Source organism: Plecotus auritus, assembly GCF_963455305.1.
Source record: "Plecotus auritus genome assembly, chromosome: 8".
NCBI lineage: Eukaryota > Metazoa > Chordata > Mammalia > Chiroptera > Vespertilionidae > Plecotus > Plecotus auritus.
The window spans coordinates 57,846,575-57,866,100 of record NC_137782.1 but is presented as its reverse complement, the minus strand read 5'-3'; the positions used below and the strand labels follow the sequence as shown (position 1 = coordinate 57,866,100).

General features: G+C 41.2%; 1 protein-coding gene across 41 annotated transcripts in view; it reads right to left on the bottom strand.

The window, feature by feature from the left end:
* Positions 1 to 277: 277 nt before the first annotated feature.
* TCF4 (transcription factor 4) overlaps positions 278 to 19,526 on the bottom strand; it is a 341,673-nt gene continuing 322,424 nt past the window's right edge. For 24 of the 41 annotated variants that reach the window (XM_080686322.1, XM_080686349.1, XM_080686351.1 and 21 more), the window contains 5 exons: positions 7,194 to 7,329; positions 5,423 to 5,585; positions 1,917 to 2,146; positions 1,304 to 1,444; positions 307 to 648 (listed from right to left, as the gene is read on the bottom strand). In XM_080686322.1, coding sequence (XP_080542448.1) covers positions 1,308 to 1,444; positions 1,917 to 2,146; positions 5,423 to 5,585; positions 7,194 to 7,329 — 666 coding nt within the window. In that variant the 3' untranslated portion in view covers positions 307 to 648; positions 1,304 to 1,307. Of the gene's footprint in view, positions 649 to 1,303; positions 1,445 to 1,916; positions 2,147 to 5,422; positions 5,586 to 7,193; positions 7,330 to 19,526 lie in introns of all 41 variants that reach the window. The other 17 variants (XM_080686315.1, XM_080686323.1, XM_080686316.1 and 14 more) reach the window with 2 other exon arrangements.

Genomic DNA, 19,526 nt, shown 5'->3' with positions numbered 1-19,526 from the left:
TTAATATATATTTATATATATATTTATATATATATTTGTCATAGGTCTATAAGATCCATCTGTTCCTCCTACCCTAAGGAATGGCTAATGTCATCACTTCGCTGTCTCAGGACGTTTGCTGGTTTTGTTTTAGGGCAGCCGAGCTTCCCTCATTCGCTATCCAGGAATCAGAAACACTAGCTGACTTGATTACCAACAAAAACGTTCATGTAGTTTTCTTCAGAAGTACACTTTTTCATTATTGCAAGTTTACAATTTTTAAATTAAATATTTTTTTCAGACTTACAAATTAATTATATTTTTTTTCCAAAAGAAGTTTAGGCACAAATGCATTGTTCCACAGTGTGGAAGGATTGCCATTCAGTCTCTGGGCTGATCTCAGCCTGCTCACACCGCTTTGCACATTCTGAATGATATGTTAGAGAGAGTCATCTAGTTGCACTTTTTTCTTTCATTTTTTTTTGTTTGTTTTTCGGTTTTTTGATAATTGGGAATGCTGAAACCTCTTGCGTCTGCGATTCGTAACTACTCAGACTTGTCTTATATTACAAAAAAGGGGTTAGGGAGAAGTGTTTATGTGGGTTTAAGATAATACAGCTGTTAAGGAAGTGGTCTCTTGTGTTAATGAAGCAATGTGGCAGCTTGGACCTGAGAAGGAAAAGAAGAGGGGAAATAATTAATATATTGACAACAGTAGAAGTAAATGTTTTATTCACAAGCTCTTTATCAAGGGGAAAATCTGTTAATCTGGGGAAATGGACTGTTCTGGCCACTACTTTGGTGGGAGTAACTGGGAAGGTCAAGTGCAGGGGAGCTCACTTGGAGCCCCACAGGGGAGGCTGGGTGCAGGGGAGCTCACTTGGAGGACCACAGGGGAGGCTGGGTGCAGGGGAGCTCACTTGGAGCCCCACAGGGGAGGCTGGGTGCAGGGGAGCTCACTTGGAGGACCACAGGGGAGGCTGGGTGCAGGGGAGCTCACTTGGAGGACCACAGGGGAGGCTGGGTGCAGGGGAGCTCACTTGGAGGACCACAGGGGAGGCTGGGTGCAGGGGAGCTCACTTGGAGCCCCACAGGGGAGGCTGGGTGCAGGGGAGCTCACTTGGAGGACCACAGGGGAGGCTGGGTGCAGGGGAGCTCACTTGGAGGACCACAGGGGAGGCTGGGTGCCGGGGAGCTCACTTGGAGCCCCACAGGGGAGGCTGGGTGCCGGGGAGCTCACTTGGAGGACCACAGGGGAGGCTGGATGCAGGGGAGCTCACTTGGAGGACCACAGGGGAGGCTGGGTGCAGGGGAGCTCACTTGCCCTTTCACATCTGTCCCATGTGGTTCGAAGCGTCTCCCATTCCAGGGTGAGGGCCCGCCAAGGACAGCGGGGGCGGCTCCGAGGATACCTTTTCTTCCTCCCTTCTTTTCAGACACGCAGCTTTTGGATTCAGATTCCTCTCTGTGGAAGAAGGAAGCACAAAGCCTTCAGTTAATGCCCAGGCTGCTGGTAGAGGGCAGTGTGTACCCTTCTGAGGACCCTTTCCTGAGGTTTACAGACAGAAGGAAGGCACAGTTAGAGAGTGCACTAGAGACTCCCTCCCTCAGTCACTAGTAGAGAGTGAGCTGCGTGGTGGATTCACAGAGCCCTTTATGGTATCAGAAAGCTGGTGAAGCAAATACTAAGCTCCGATGACTGACTGTACAGGGAAGCTTCACACTGCAGTCTTAATGGTAAGAGAATCCTATAACTGAATTTAAGGAGAAAGGGGAGCTGCCTGCTAGATTCAGTCGTGGTCTGCAATGGACATAACTATCCTGAGCTGTGCTTCTGTGTCCTCTCTGCTCCTGATCAAGGCAGGCGAGTCCTTCACGCTCCCTCCAGCCCCAGGAGACACGTGGCTTCTGCCAAGGAGCCGCTGCCTGGCACTGACCTCGGACCTGCTGCTCCAGGCTGAGGATGACGGCTACGGCCTGGTGGAGGATCAGGAGCTTGGTCTGCGGCTTGTCACTCTTGAGGTGGAGCTGCACCATGCGGCCCAGCTCCTTGAAAGCCTCGTTGATGTCGCGGACGCGCAGGCGTTCGCGGGCATTGTTGGCCATCCTCCGCTCCTTCTCACGCTCTGCCTTCTGCTCTGGTGTCAGGTCCTCGTCATCGTTATTGCTGCGGGACAAAAGGGACGGGACATTTTCTAACGGTGTGGGGGAAAAAGGCGGTCACTCAATTACTTTTGCTTTCTTCCAGAGTTTGCATGGAATGTTTCCATCTCAAGCTCTTGTCCTTAGTAGAGTTTTACATGCACTCGAGCTGGGATTGCTTTGGATGGCTGTCACAGACCCTAGATATTAAACTGAAACGGAACAGGAGAGGTTAAAGTTAGGGCCCAGGGTGTGCCCATACTAATGCAGGAGGGCGAGGCTACACCCTGCAAAGCGGGCCACAGTCAACTTCAGCTGAAGCCACCCACAGGAGGGCAACCCAGAAAGAACAGTTTTAGAAGCTGTTCTTTTGTTTGTTTTTTTAACTTTCATACCGTGACATCTGAAACTTAAGGAAAATAAGTGATTGCAAAAACAGTTTGATACGTCAAAATTAACGTGATGCAGCTATCAGGATTAAGAAGAAGGTCCTACATTGACGACACCAGAGCAATGGGAATGAAGACTTTTGTCCAGGTTTCTCCATGAATTTGCTTTGAAGGTTTGGTCATTCCACTTAATGTATCTGAGTCTCCTTGTCTCCATGCATTAAATAAAAAGGTTAGAAACACATGATCTCCGTGGCTTTAACGTGATGGGTGTTTATGATCCAAAAACAAGCGAGGGGGAACCTGAGTTGACTTGAGCTGTGTAAAACAAACAAAGCAAAACAAACTCAAACTCTACCGGTTAGAGCTTCTGACTCATTGTGAGTCAAAAATGAAGCCAAAAGCTAATCTCTGACTGTGAGAACAGAAATATTGTGTGATTCATACCAAAGGCATGGCTGGACTCTGTAGAGTCTGGAAAGGCAAGATTACTTCTGTTTGTGGGTGTCATGCTGACAAATGAGAAGAAACTTTTGAATGGAGGGCAAATAGAAGGATGAGCCATCTGGAAAGCATAGCATAAAGAAGGTTTCATGGCATCAAGGCTTCAAGTGTTTCACAGGCGATTATGTAAAAAAGAGGCGTGGGAGATGTCTTGCTTCAGGAAGGCAGAACAGAAAAGAAGAACTTCGAGCAGAAGAGTTTGATTTAATATGAGCAAGAGGATTTAATGTGAGCAAGAGTTTGGGGGCATGAGAGATATCAAAAATAAAGTAAACTTCACCAAAAGTAATAGGCTCTCCATGACAACAACAATGACAACAAACAATATGGAGGCGACCAGCTATAAGGATGTTTACCTAGCGATTTAAGCATGGCTCTAAAGAACCATGAAGGTTAAGCTCTATTTTAAAATTCCACGAATCTGAAATGTTCATAGAAAAAGTGTTAATCACAGCACTTCAGAGCTGGAGGACATGTGGGAAGTTATCTAGTCAATGTGATGTACACTTAATGAAGTCGGCTTAAACTACATGGCTCTAAATCTTCCACTTCGGAGAATCTCTGGGTAACTTCCAGAGTGCAATAAGGATCAACTATGGTTTACAAGCCCCAATCGATCAAAAATGGAAGTGTTATTCTTGGGTTGCAAGCACATGCTGCACATAAAGGTGGCCATGTAAGCTAAGAACACTTGTAAGGGAGCGTAGGAGGGAGGCACCAGAGAAAGATGTAAGACTTGGCTCAGCTCCCCAGAGGTTACACTCTCCTGCAGATGGGATCGTCTGCTGTGGATGTGTGCTAGTGAACACACAACTGAACTGAACCAGTCGGAAAAGGCTCTGCCATCTGATCCTCTGTCTTCGCTGCTGAGCCTTCTCTCCCTCACCCTTGACCTCTACTGTTGCCAAGGAAATCAAGCTGCCTATTAATTCACATCTACTACATTCCACTACACCAGGGGTGGGCAAACTTTTTGACTCGAGGGCCACAATGGGCTCTTAAACTGGACCGGAGGGCCGGAACAAAAGCATGGATGGAGTGTTTGTGTGAACTAATATAAATTCAAAGTAAAGGAGCGGAGGGGAGAGCAAGAGAACCGGATAGAACAGCCGGATCCAGCCCGCGGGCCGTAGTTTGCCCAAGGCTGCACTACACAAATAGGATGTAATAAGTGAAAGGAGAACATAGTCAGGTTTCTGCTGGGCCTGTCTTGAAGTTAAAAATTTTGGGTGATATTTTTATGTATCAAACACATGCCATACCTTTCAAAGGGTGGGCCTGAAAATGGGAATTGTTTTCCAAAGTTATTGGGGCTAGTAATTAATTAGAATTGGTTATGCAAATCAAACTGCCTAGATTTGAAAAGCAATGTCTTACAACACATTTTTGGAGATTTAAGTAAATGTCACAGGAGTGACCTTTTAAAATACGCAGATTCTTAACAGCAGGTTAAAATGTGCTGAAACGTCACAAGGTAAATGAAGACGCGCAAATATGGCCACTGCTTAAGTTCCTGAGGACTGATTGATTGGACTAACAGAGAAGATGGCGAGCATGTGAAAGCCCTTCGTGGGGATTTCTCACCAACGTGGCCAAGAGTCAGGGAACCGCAGTGATGATGAAAGGTGTAAGCTAGAAGCTTTTAGGGTTTTTGGAACTTGTGATAGGGCATGTAATAAAATTTATCATAATAATTATAAAGACAATATGAAAAGGTGACATCTTCTTAATTCCTGTAGGACACTAGATATAACCTTAAGAACTATAGCCTTTAAAAGGAAGGTGTCGTTTTAGTACATTTAATTAGCAAATCAAAAATATGGGTGCCATGGCATTAAAAAACCACCTGGTTATCAGATTAAAGTTCAAGGAGACAGTTAGGTTCTGCAGTTGTTTTTCTATAGGAGGGAATATCTGGGAGAAAAAAAAATTAGCAATTTAGGTTTTGTTCTTACATATATATCAACATGTTTAGAATATAGCTGGGAAATCAGCATTTTCTCACTTTTGAGATAAGAAAAACATTACAGTTGCATATACATCAATTGAGTTTTTAATATCATGAAGATATCTTTTTAGAAATATTTTAGAAAGAACATTTCTGACCAAATTTGTAGAATAAGTATAGTCTTAAAAATCAACTCTTTGTGTTTGAATCAGTTACAAATTGTTTTTACTGCGTATAATTAGCCCTGGGTCCAAATTCATAAATGCAAAGATACTTCAGGCATCACTAGAGTACAGGTATCTTAAACGACACTTCAGTACCTCTAGAGTAGGCCTTTAATTTTCTTTTCAGCTATAGATTTACCTGCCAGGAAAAAACTGAATAGTTTCTTCCTGTTCTGTTCACTTCATCAAAGTCCAATAAAGGAATTAAATGAAGCGACAGTATTATATACTGTTACCTAGATCTTGACCTAGTAATTGATTTGATATCCTTCTTGTCGTCATCTAATTTCTTGTCCTCGGAAGATTTCGTGTCTTGCAGGTTCTCATCGCCCTCATCGTCGGATTTGATCTCAGAGCTGCCGGAGGAGACACTCTGGCCCTGCAGGCCTGGGGGCATGCCTACGGAAACAGAGAGACCAGGTGACATCTCCACCAAGACTCCAGGCACCAACTCGCACTCCAGATTTGGAGCTGCTAGCGATGCAATTCATGCTGCTCAACTGTGACCCTTCTGCCTTTTTTTGTGTGTATGTACTACCTGGTGAAGTTTCAAAAATGCACCTGCGGGGAAACAAGTTTTCTCTGCCTTGGCTCTGAGGTTAAATTCTATTTTGCAATCTTTTGGAGTAGATGGTAATTTCACTGTCTACAAAACATCAACTTAATTGCAATGAAAATCATAATCATGAAAATCATACACCTCAATGTTCTGATTAAGAACCCAAGTAAATATCAGCTATTATATTGAGTTTCTTCCATATGCAATGATTTAATAGAAAAATGTCCTTAAAATATAATTCCCAGGGAGTATGCTAAATATGTACAGTCAAGACTTCAATAGATATCCTAATGATATTCTGAAATTAGGCTTCTCTTATCCTCAGAGAGTAATCAGCATTTAAAAATGGTACATATGGAAAGCAGATAGCTGCTCGCTGAAGAAATTTCAATCTTTCTTGTTGCTCAACTTTCAAGATCACAACACACATTAAAACTTGACCCTAATGCAATCCTTTATTTATAGGGTAGAAGCATGTGTATCGAGTATTGCCCTCTATTTGTAATCTGTGGTCTAGAACCTTGTCACTCAAAATTTGGTCCATGTTCCAGGAGCATCCTTGCACCTGGGAGCCCGTTAGAAATGCAGAATCCCACACCTGCAGAGTCAAATTCTGAATTTAAACAAGACCTCAAGTCATGCTTATACACGTTAAAGCTTAAGGAGCATTAATCTAGGAAAGAGAAAGAAAAACCAAAGGCTCTTTAAAAGAATGGTCTGCCACATTCTTACTATTCAAATAAAAATGGGGCGGCATCCTCATATATAACTAATACTCAGATGAGTACAATGTTTAACAGGTGAAAAATGCTTAGACATATTCCTGTGGCAGTGTTATCATTCTTGTTCTAAATGTGAGGGGAATGAGATGTTATTCAAGTGTCTCCTCATCACCTTCTCAGTCAGTTGCAGAGGGAGCCTGGGACCCAGGTCTTGCCCCAACAGGGACAACTTCCTAGGGTCATGAAAAGCCCACTGCAGTATGATTGAGGTAATCATTCTGGGGCTAGATGACTCAGTACCGAAAATTGTCCAAACAACTCCATTTTTTTAAAGATGTGCCTATATTTCCTCCAATCTTCAACAACAAAAACAGTTTCCTTCCTTCCTATTCATTTGGAAATATCATTTTCAGGCTACAACTAACCATATTAGAGGAGCTGAATGAGTAAGATGTGGAAATAGCTAAAATAAAATTTCCTCTCATCAGTCTGTTGTCTTGGTCCCTGCTGAAACAGCACCAGGATTTCAGGGGATGTTTGAAGAAAACAGCTACTGAAGAAACACAATTAGCTGTTCTAAATACTTTCCCATTTACTTACCATTTTTGGGCCAAATTTGATTCTTGGGTTTCTGCCAGTGCTTCCTGAGGGACGAATGCCAAGTAAGCTGGGGATCAGCACTAGCTCTGCTGTTGTGTGAGGACAGAAGGGCCCCAGTGGACCTACCTCTGTACGGGTCCTGGGGCGGGTTCAAATCGGGGGAGGTGGCCGACTGGACAGGAAGCTGTGGGACTGGAACCTGGTTTGGCACAAGAGAATGGCTGCCTCTCAGGGCCACTCCGTCTTCACGATGGGCCCCGACCTGCAAGGTGAGATGAACCATAGAGTTTAGTGGGAACCAGAGGTGAGACAGCTATTTACTGGGGTAGCCAGGACCTAATGAAGGAAGACTGGCCTTTGCAAAACAAAACTCCCAAACGCATTTCACTAGAGGGCGCTGAAGGACCACGCATACACCTAGAGTGCCCTGCATAACCACTTAACACTCAGCAAGATGCCGTGCTGTACATCCAGTGACAAATATGGCAGAGGAGCTCAGGCAGGTAAAACGTCAAATTGTCTCCCAGGGTGCTGCAGTGGAGCGCACTGATTCGTACCCATCTGTCTTCTATCATGTCCGCCAACAGATCTGACAATTATCTTAATGCCCATATGCTTAATTGTGGGCTTCTCAATTCCCCCATTGCTATCGGAAATCCTACAGGAATTTCAATTTGGCATTCGACTTTCATTTCAGGGGATAAGATTCTCAGGCCTGCCATTTTTTTTCCATAATGCCAGCTAAGCCTGTGACAGCGGAAACTGCGGCAGTATGGGACGCAGCCCCTGCTCGGTAAATATAATAAAATGTCACCTGGCTTTCCAAAACTGGCAGCCCATTCCAAATTAATGTTTACTGTATTTCATCAGCTGCCGAGTTCCAAATCCAAAGGGGGACCGTTTCTGCCAATGCCACCACACCGGAAAATGTCCCAATAAAGGTTTTATTAAACACACCAGTAATGCCATCATTGCCATCCAAAGAGTTTGGACATTGTTCCATTTTTTTTTTTTTTCACTATTCTGATCCCAGGAAGATACCATATTGTAAACAGTCTTTATGCTTCCAAGAATAAAATCATAGAGTGCAGCATGATGCTTCGGTCTGAAAAACCTGCTGCTGAGCTTTCTATTAACTAGTACTACCTACGCTGGGCCCAGAGATGTTGAACCCACAACACGAAGACTGCGACTGCTGACTTTAGAGGGTACTCGGCCTTAATGCAGAACATTAAGCTTTTGCAAACTAAGAGGAACCTGAGAAGTTGCATTTTCATTTGCATTTCCAACTAGTTGTTTTCTTAGCTTGTTGTTAGGTGAACATTTACACAAGACAATGAGTCTAACACTGAAAATATCTATCTACGAATTTAGAATGCTATAAATAAAAAACTTGAATTTTTTCTAATCCAAAATATAAAGCCACAAAGGAGAATCACCACTCTTTTGCTACCAAATGTTTAAAGAGTATTTCTAAGGAATGCAACAACAAGAATCTGAGCTGACAGCAGTCGCATTCCCAGAACTGAGCAGAGGCATGCTAGCTAAGGCAGCCCACTATCCAGTTCTCACCGCTACAGACAATTCAAAGAAGATAATTCAGGAGCAGGGGAAAGGATCAATTAAGTCATACTAATTGCTCAGATTCAAAATATAGCAAGAATAGTACAGGATTGAAAGACTCGTGAAGTATAAATGAATGTTGTAGCTAAGAGATCTGAGGAAGCCTGTGCTCTCTGCCACCTATGTGCCTGAGTCCCTTTCTGGATCATTCTAAATGGTGATTATTTAGGTCCTGAGTGTGCAGCAAATGCACTGAGGCCCTGATGGTCTCCCAAAGCAGTCCATTCCATTTTCACCCAAAGTCAATCTCCTTGCGCATTCCACCACTGGTTCTAGTTTCAGCCCCTGGAGTTCATGGAGTAAATGTAAGCCCTTCCCACATACGTAATGCCATTGCCATGCCATTCCTGTCTTTCATGTGTAACTGAAGCCTGATCCCTTATAGGCAGACCATGCCCACAGTTCCGCCAACCATTTCTCACTCACTGTTGGGACATGTTTTTTTTTTCCTTCCAAACAAAGACTGATAACTATTTTCCATTCAGGTTTTGATTTGCCATTTTTAAATTTGTACATTTCCCAGATTTATTCCTTCGATGATTACCCTTTCCATCCAAGATGTCAGCTTGTAAGCATGAGTTTCACAGGCCTTGATCAAACGGTCAATGTTAACCTAACAATTACCTTAGTGCTGACTGATATTTTTTGGTATTCCCAGTGGATTTCATTTCTTGGACTTCCACAAAGAAGGATTCTAAGTTGGAATCACTAAGGTAACCATGGATCTGAGCATAGCAGAGATGTTTTAGAATTATTCCATTAAAACTTTCAAGCCTTCTTTGTAGGCATTTATGATATAATTTAAGGTTAATATTTTGCTTTTCACTTAAAATATATTCAGACATTGATCCTGCAATTTTTTCTTTCCTCTTCTTGGTCACACTGAGATTAGTTTTTACAAGAGGAAAAAATAATTCACAACCAATTACCCTTCTATTTTCTTTGCCTCAACTATTATGAAAGACAGTGTAACTGAGTGAAAATAATACAATGATGAGAGTCTAGATTCTAAGTGTAACTGGTTTCTTTAATAGTTGTATAATGATGGATAAGTTACTCAAAGCCCAAAATGGAGAAAATAATACTAGAAGTTTTAGAGAACAAGTCCCATGTTAAATGCAAGAAGAAGAGATATTTCAAACAACTGGTACACAGTGATAATAGAGAGTGTTCTGTGTTCTGAAAATATGTGTGTAATACATTACCATATGGGTCTAAGTAGTTCCAGAACCCTCAGAACTCAAGCTGCCTTTACTTCCAATCATCTTTGCCTCTATTTTGTTCACATCCATTTAATTTTAAATCTCTATCCTGCACAATGACAGTAAAATCTTACATGATTATTATTATTATAAATATGTTTGAGACTATAGTTGTTCCAACTATGTTTTTGTTTAGATTTTAGCCATATATGTTACCTAATTTTATATATTTGCCATAGATCATTTTAGATCATCTCAAGCAATACATCAATTATTTTCCATAAAGAAAGTTGGGAGCCCTAACCGGTTTGGCACAGCGGATAGAGCGTCTGCCTGCGGACTGATGGGTCCCAGGTTCGATTCCGGTCAAGGGCATGTACCTTGGTTGTGGGCACATCCCCAGTAGGGGGCGTGCAGGAGGCAACTGATTGATGTTTCTCTCTCATTGATGTTTCTAACTCTCTAACCCTCTCCTTTCCTCTCTGTAAAATCAATAAAATATATATTTAAAAAAAAGGAAAGTTGGGGACTAAGTTATCCTTACTGTTTTAAGACCTCCTTTGTAAACGAGGTGTATTTCAGTTCAAATGAAGGGTGGATGATAGGTTCCGATCCATATGTAATGAGCCTGAATCTTTAGGATCAAGTCCAATGCCTCTGGCTATCAGATAATATTCTAATCTGAAGAATTAGCTTTCCTTTGCATGTTTCCTTGACCAAAACAGCATCCTATTCACTTCTCTTTCAGAAACATTTCTTCTGGTCACGTAAAATACAAGGAAAGAAAGACAGTACGTGGCCAGCACAAATCCACCACTAGGGTAGCTCAGAAATAGCCAGAGGAACCACTACTGCTATCTGTACAGGCCAGGGTCAGGATCTATCAACCTTCCACATAACGTGATCATATAACCAGAAAAAGCAGATTCTTTTAAACTTACAAATAGGTTCTTGGGATGGCGCCTTTAAAAAAAAAAAAAAAGAAAATTCATACTTAATTAGAGCCCCATTTTGATAATAACCTTTCAACCTAGATAAACAATAGTTTAAAGTTAAAAGCCAGCCTATGAAAACAGTTCACTTTATTAATATTGATTGCAAATGCTTTTGCAGTCTTTAGGAACAGCCTTCTTACTGTCACATACTATATGGTTTTAGATATATTTATGCTAAAACTAAAAGATAGAGCTAAAATCTAAAAAAATATTCAATAATTGTTAATTGATCCAAGTGTACATTTATTAATTCACAATGTTTATGAATCTAGTCCATGCTTGTAATTCTGCAAGGGACTGGGGACACATGGCAAAGAGCCTGGATGTGGCCCCTGTCCTTGTGAGCTTACAGTGACCCTTTGTGAGACTTTGTGCCCTGAGATCAATTTAGTGAGGCAGTTTTAATAGTAAGAACCAGAGCCTCACTAAGCTTGCCCAAGATACAGCTGTCAGATGGGAGGAAGGCTGGGGGGCTGGGTGAAAAAGGTGAAGGGGTTAAGGAAAATAAAACCCCAACCAAAACCTCATAAACAAAGACAACAGCATGGTGATGACCAGAGGGAAGGGCGTTAGAAGACAATATAGGGGGATAAATAGGAACAGAAGAAGACTTGGCTTTGGGTGGTGAACACACAATACAATATACAGATGATGTATTATAGACTTGAACACTGAAACCTATATAATTTTATTAACCAACAAATTAAATTAAAAAAAGATTTATCATGAAGGTTTCTGTAATTTAGGCTTTGGATCCAAGATTCTCAGGACCTAAGGCCACTCCTTCTATCTCATGAGCAGGTCCAGCCTATCTCCTCCTCGGCTGGAACCTGTCTCCCTGACTCTGCCCCTCATGACTCCAGCTGGACTCTTCCTTCACGGTATCTTGTGGAACAGTCTTTCAGGATCCATGCCTGCTGCTAACTCCCTCTTTGTCTTAGTATTTCTGAATTCAGAATGTCAAGATCATCTGATGGCCCAGCTCATTTTGAAGCAGATGTGGGCCATCCTTTGAATGAGCCACCTAGGATCGGGTATCCCCATTCGTGGTCCCATGAGCTACAATAGTCCCATGAGCTACAAAAGAGGAAGAGGAGGCCAGATCATGTGATCTCAATATCGCTGCCCCTTCTTCAGGCCCTGCACACCATGGCTGTTATGTGCAAATATCTAAGTTACATTTCATCTTAGCTCAAGTCATATTCAAATTATGACACAGCTATTTAAATTCTCCTGTGTTAATTTATCATTGGGTAGAATTAAATAACTTTAGAAGTACATTACTTCTTTTGAGTCTGTAAGCACCATAAATGTAAAATAACCTTACTTTTTGAGGAAAAGATTGATATAGCAGAAGTACTTTTAAATCATAGTATATAGAGTTTAAGGGCTTGGAGACACTTAGAAACCAGTTAGGCCAAATTCCTCATTTGACAGAGAAGAAAGCTAAGGCTGGAAGTATGGCTAAGTGACTGAACATCCAGTTAGAGGGCTGAAACAAATTTTAAACTCAGAAAACTTATAACATTGAACAATTTTATTTGGTATAAATACAGGGTGAGACAAAGTAAGTGTACAGTTGTTCTTATGGAAAATAATACAATAATTGATAAATAATACAAGAATAAAGTCTGTCTTTCGCATACTCACAACGGTAAACCTACTTTTGCCTCACCCTGTTTATAGATTTAAGGGAGAAAAAGGATCTACTTATGGAGCTTTTGTTTTAGAATTGTGTGTATGTGTGTGTGTGTGTGTGTGTGTGTGTGTGTGTGTGTGTGTATAGATATAGATATGGATATGGAAATCATTTTAGTTTTATCATAGAGGAAAAAACATCATGGTTCACCAACTCAGGCCAGGCCAACGCCAAGATGTCTAACTAAATTACAAAATTTAATATCTGCCACAACCCCTCCAACATAAGCTGATTTAAAAGATAGGCAGCTTCAAATTGGGTGGCTGCTGGCAAGGCTGTTTTATGTGGGGATGCACAGCACCCTGGTAGACACCCTCATCCCTATCCTCAGCTAACAACAAACACCACAAACAAAAAGACATTCAGTGTGTCTGCTCTCTTTGTTTCCAGGGAGTATTGTGATAGTAATTATTCTGTTGTATTTAAGAGGCCTATTTCATGGATGGGAAAATGTATTAAATTTCATTTGGCAGTTATTCAATCCTTGTTAATGTTATCTCCAGAGATAACTGCTTCAAAACAGGCTTTCAGACCTTAGTTCCTTCTCTTCTACCATATTCCTCCTAAAAGAGTGTAGGATGGGTAATGTAGGAAACCTGGCATCAGTTTCTAGACCAAATGACACAAAACCAGATATGCTATTAGAGACATTTCGGTAATATCAAAATGGAAATTTGTTATTAATGGCATCTGCTTCAACATTTTTCTTGTGACATACGTGGTTTTTAAAAAGAACTGGGCCAAGAAAAAGGTCCTGAGAGTTTTTACCTGTGTCTCTTCTCTTTCTCTTGTTTTGCCATATTCACGAACAAAAAAAAAAAGTTGATGGGCTTTTACTGTAATTAGACACCCATTGACACAGAAAACAGTTTTGGTGTCTGTAACTGTAATCTCCCCATGAAATATCAATTATACATGACAGTGGTAGAGTACTAGATTTCAGTTTCAATTATCTTGCCATATCTCTGTCATATTAGAGGAGAGCAAACTTATTTTTCCAAATGTGCAAAATACCGTTTAATCCAAAAATCTCTTAAAGAGGTGCGAAGTGATCATGCAAACTTTTTTACTAGCTCCCCGGTGGGAACCTGGGAGTTCATGAAATGGCAGCAGGAGATGTTACCATGAGAAACAGTACCAGAGGCACCCAGAACCTATAGAAAACAAGACTCTAATAACCAACTCCTTTGTGTGAGAAAGTTCTAACATCCAGGATACCTTTCAACCACAAATAAATAATCAGAGTATATATTCTTAATTCATGGGATTAAACATTTGAAGGACTTTTCACTAAAGTCAGATCTGGATTCAATTCTTTTGTTTGGATTTTAATTCTTAGGCAATGTTTTCTGGGAGACTTCCTAAAAGTCTCAAGAACACCTACCTATTCCCCCCCTCCCGCCCCCAGAAATCTCATAGCTTCACTTCGACTTTGCCTACAATTTAAGGTAATTCCTTATTGGGCAATTCTTGGAGATTTTTCTCAAGCTTATTTTCTCCAAATGACAAGATAAGTTTCAAGAGAATGTAAACATGATCTTAATGACCTTAATCTTGGCAGTGCTGACTGGTCATGTGATCAACTAGGCTGAAACTCCCATGATGTCCAACAAAATGGTTAAAATGAATGATTCTGTGATCTAGTTCAAGAGATGCAAATGGTTATCTGATTTCAGTTCATCTTTTCTTTTTCTTAACTCATAAGTTCCATCTATTAAAACCGTTTCATTTCTCTCCTCTGTATCTCCGTCCTTCGCCCCCAATTTTCTACATCGTTTTCATAGAGGGGAAACCATAACTGGATGCAGCCCAGCAAGGAGGTAGTTTGAGGGGTGGTTAACAGAGTCCCTCCCCTGACCCACGTACAGGTTAATAAGTAGGGAACCAAAGTTACCACATGCCTAGTGAGGAAGCACATCTGGCACAGAGATTATGGTGAAAGTTTGCAATTACCTGTGAGCAGGAAAGACAACTGAACACTTAAGGTGCTCTTTCAGACCCCTGCACGCAGGCACACCTATGTGAGTGCACAGTCACGTCTGCCTTCCACACAGCTCCTGCAGCTAGTCCAGGAGGCCCAACACCAGGGATTTCTGCTTACCTAACTGCCCTTTATTTTTAAAATGCCCTTGTTCTTATCAAGTAACACATGCTTATTGCAAAATACTTGGAAAGGAAGTGGAAGGGTAAAGAAGCTTACCTAAAAAATGAAATGTTTCTTCTGTCACTTTCTAAATACTAACCTTCTAAATGCCCATCACTTGGTACCTTGCATATCAAGGTTGTGACATGGGTTTTCCTTATTCTATGGATCAAGTCTAAGATCTACACTGACACTTCTTTTTTTAAAATGTTTTTATTGATTTTAAAGAGCGGAAGGGGGAAGGGCATCCTTTAATATGGCAGAGCTTACACTTCAATTATTCTGTTTTTCTGCCATTCATAAAGCCTACACTTGTCTTGAGACGCAAGTGTCCCCAGGGCAAGAGCTGGGTGCAGAGGTCACTGTTATAGGATTGTAGTCTTACCATGTGCACTTAGATGCTTCCTAATAATAGATGATGACACAAATCGTATGTGTCTGTGAGGCTCATTATGAAATCTAACACCTTTTGATACTGTTGAATATATATTTAGCATGTTTCTATCAAGTAATAAACATTTCATTGAATTCAACAAATGCCTTTTGAATGTCTACTTTATGCCTGATTCTATTTAGGCATTTTTGGAAAAAAATTATAAAATATAGACATAACTATTACTTTCAAGGCTCTTATCTTAATGGTGGATTAATATAATTACTATTGGAGGCAAAGTAAGATGAATGTCCTAAGGCAGTGGTCGGCAAACTCATTAGTCAACAGAATGGCAAACCGCGGCTTGTGAGCCGCAGTTTGCCGACCACTGTCCTAAGGGATGCAGGTCGTGCAGGACTTGAAAGGGCGAGTGAAACCCTATCAGAGGAGACAACATGGGCTGCTTCAAAAGGAAGGTGGCATCTTAGACAGGTTTCAAATGATGGTAGAATTTTGATGTAGATCATTTAAATTTATTTTTAAAAAACTGACATTTAACTTTAATTAAGTGGTATCTCCACTTTAAATGAAAGACTCAGTTTTAAATTGAAAAGTGGCATTATTTTGATCTTATATATAAGGAGTTAAGGACTGCATATTAATGTTTTCATGTTGTCAGACTACACATTTCAGACAAAAAGCAGGTTTTTGTAAATCCCTTTATAAACCTCGATGGCTTTGCTACAAAGTGAACAACATAGGGCATTCGGACACAAATGGTACCTCACTGGATGTGTGTATTATTGGCCCAAATGATTCACTCTTATTTAACTGCAATGAAGTCTTTCATCTCCCAATAATAGTTTCCATATGACCAGTGGCTCTGCTATAAAGAAGATCAAAAGCGAAAGAAAGGATTTAATAAAAGAAAATGACATTTAGAGTAGCATTAAATCAGAGGAAAATACCAATATCCAACTCTTTTTTTTTTTTTTTTTTGGAATAAAGCTCCACAGAGTGCTAAGCAGCTTCCCCAGTATGTCATGAGAAGGCATTTTACAAGCAGTAGGCATGTGCAAAACCCATCTGTGTTTGCTGCAGAGTGGTAAAGATTAAGTTAGGGGGAAGCGAGGTATATGTGTGTGTGTGTGTGTGTGTGTGTGTGTGTGTGTGTGTGTGTGTGTGCGCGCGCGTGCGCGCGCGCGCAAAGAACACCCCATTTAGAGGCAGGCTGGAGAACAGGTAACACACCAAACAGCTAGCTTCCCAGTTAGAGTATAAGGCGATGTGTCAATGGCCGACGTCCACCCATTCCTGTCCTTCCCTGTTCTAGTTAAAGGAGACAGACTTTTTGATAATTCCGAGTTTCTCAGAGAATCCTAACATTGCTCAACTTGAGTACATGAGTTCTGAGAAAGGAAGTTTTTTTTGGCAATGCACAGTGACTTGGTATGAAGAGCCAACTTCCCAAACAAATTTTCTTCTGGTTCTTAAAAAAAATTACAATGTTAATCTCTATTCCCGACTGGATAAACAGCTGCTAATAACCTCCAGCTCCCAGGGGGGAGGCTGTTTCCTTTCATCTTCAGACGGGTGGACATCTGACGTGCCCTGCACGTTAGTGATTCCACATGTTTCTTACTTTGCCTCTTTCAAAACTGCTCCGGTACTGGTCTCTCCAACTCAGGTTTCTTCTCTCCCTTTCGCTTAGCTGGCATCCATAAACTTGAAAAACACACTGGGTTATGGGAGCACTTACTTAAAATTGTAGTTCTGTTAGTGTTGGTGTATGTAAAGAGGAAATTCAAAATCTTATAATATCTAAAGGAAGCTAAGGCCGAGACTTTTGCATGAAACCCTGTGAGGGAAATGACCATTTTGATTTCTTTCATACTGAGCTAATTATTTACTCAAGGGCTGGCTGTGTTCAAAGATACTCCACTTCCAATAGCCTCGCTAATGCGATTACTTTCTTAGATCTGTTTGTGCCCTAAACGAAGGAGCCAACTTCAACACTTTTCCTCCACACGGAAGTGCCCTGCAGAAGGTGACGGGGCCGGCCGGTCCCCAGGGCCTTGCTCACTTGTTCCTGAGCACCTGCTGCACTGGTGACCTCAGCTCTACACCTCAAGATTCAGACATTGCGCAAAACAGCTTTTTAAACAAAAACCAGCTGTTTCCCATCTCGATGACAGGGGGGAGAAATTTGGGCAGCATACAGAAACATTACCCAGAGAATACCCTTCTCCAATAACTTTCACACACTTTCAGCTCCAAAAGAGACCGTCCGAGAGCAGAAGCTGGGGAGGAGGCAAATGAGAAATTAAAATGTGGGAACTCAATACATTGGTTTTTGACAATATGTCCAATTACCCACTTGAAAATGAACATGGCTATTGTATCAGGACAATACTTCCCCAAAGATGTCATTGAATTAATATTGGACAGATCTCGTGATTAAACTCAACTTTGGAGAATTTAAGACAATTTATGGATATAAAGGAAGCTATAATTATGCACAACTGTAAATGTCAATTAGGTAGAATCCTCGCCTTTCAGAAATGTGGTTAAACCTTTTTTTTTTTTTTAGGTTTTCATTCCTAAAACTGCTTTGCCTAAAACTTCTTCTTATTTTGAACCCATTTTACACTTCTGTTTTCTAAGCAATTAAGATACTTTTGACTTAAAAAATTTGCAGCCACAATAAAAGTTAAAATAACACAACGACCACAGGTTTTAAAAAAACATAAAATGGCCACGGCCTAGTTTTGGCTTTCAAACAGTGCCAAGTTGCTCCAGTATTTTCTGTTTTGGTATGAATGACATAACTGAATTACTTCATGAGCTGCTACTTTAATTCCTAAGGGTGGAAAATTCCATGAGTTAATTTAATTTGGATGTAAAAAATATACATGAAAACTTGCTCTTCCTGTGGACTCTCATGTGAAATATCCGTGCCAATTGTTGGAGCTGCTGTGCTCCAAGGAGGGGCTCTGCGCCCAGTGCAGCCCTGGCTGGGTGCTGCAGGGCTGCTACCAGGGGGCAATTTTCTTACCTCCACTGGCCACATAAGATCCTCTATTTTCTGCATTTTAAAAAATCATGTTTATCTATGGTTCTGTGGTGCCCTTTCTAGCCTGTAACAGTCAAAAACCTACAGACGCCAATGTTCACCCTCTTCTGAATTGCTCCTTAGGTCACTTAGGAATTCTATTTTGCATTTCGGGTAGGCACACACTTGAGCTATCACCCTCCCACAGTCAAGGGTCCGCAGGATCAGAGACGGGTATGTACCCCAAAGGATCTGAGGCGCCAAAGGAGTGAATGAGCACCTGTGTATTTTCTAATATATACACTATATATTCCCCCACTCCAAATCTTTCTTGAGAAAATAAGGGTTTTCAGCCGTGGGCAAACTATGGCCCGCGGGCCGGATCTGGCCCGTTCAGCTGTTCTATCCAGCCCACGGAGCCGAAAGAGCGGAGGGTTCTCTTGCTCTCCCCTCCGCTCCTTTACTTTGAATTTATATTAGTTCACACAAACACTCCATCCATGCTTTTGTTCCAGCCCTCCCGTCCAGTTTAAGAACGCATTGTGGCCCTCGAGTCAAAAAGTTTGCCCACCCTTGGTTTAAATGCAGGGGTTGGCCTTTTCTAAAAGATGGTTTAGCACTGTGTCCTTGTTCCCAATAAAAGTTCAATAAAAAATATTACGATGACTGAGCTATTAAAAGGGTCTACTTGTTTTTCCCTCTATTATTTAAGAAGAAAGCAAAGTACAAATATAATGAGATCATACAGTCTGTTTTAAATATGTTTTCATATTTTAAAAGTGGGAAAGACAACAAGTTTTTGTTTTTATTCAAAGCTCATGATACCAAAGTGCTAAATGCATACTGTAGAGGAAAAATAAGAAAATGGCTTGTCCTAGAAGATTGAGAAAGATTGTTCTTTGGGTATGATGGTCCAATGGAAATTGACTCTTGTTTGTAGGTCACAGGGCCTGAATTTTAGTAAAACAGGTGGGGGGGGGGGGGAGAGGGTATATTCCTAATTTGGACCCTCTGCTGTGAGATCTGGACATGCGTCATGTCCCAACCACTTGTTTTAGAGGTTGCTAATGGAGTGTGAATGGTCACAGTGCTATGGCTTTATTCAAAAGCTTTTGACTTTTGTTTGAGTTAAAGCATACATATCAAATGGTGAGCTCAAGGATTCTGAAGCTATTGTAACTAATCCATAGTTAAAAGGATTTCTTTAAGTCAGAAAAAGACAAATACTGCATGTTCTCAGTTATAACTAGAATCTAAAACAAAACAAAACAAAAACACAAATTCAAAGAAATAAGACAGTAAAATGGTGGTTGCTGGGGGCTGGGCCAGGTGGGAGAAATGGGGAGATGTTGCTTGGAGGGTACAAACTTCC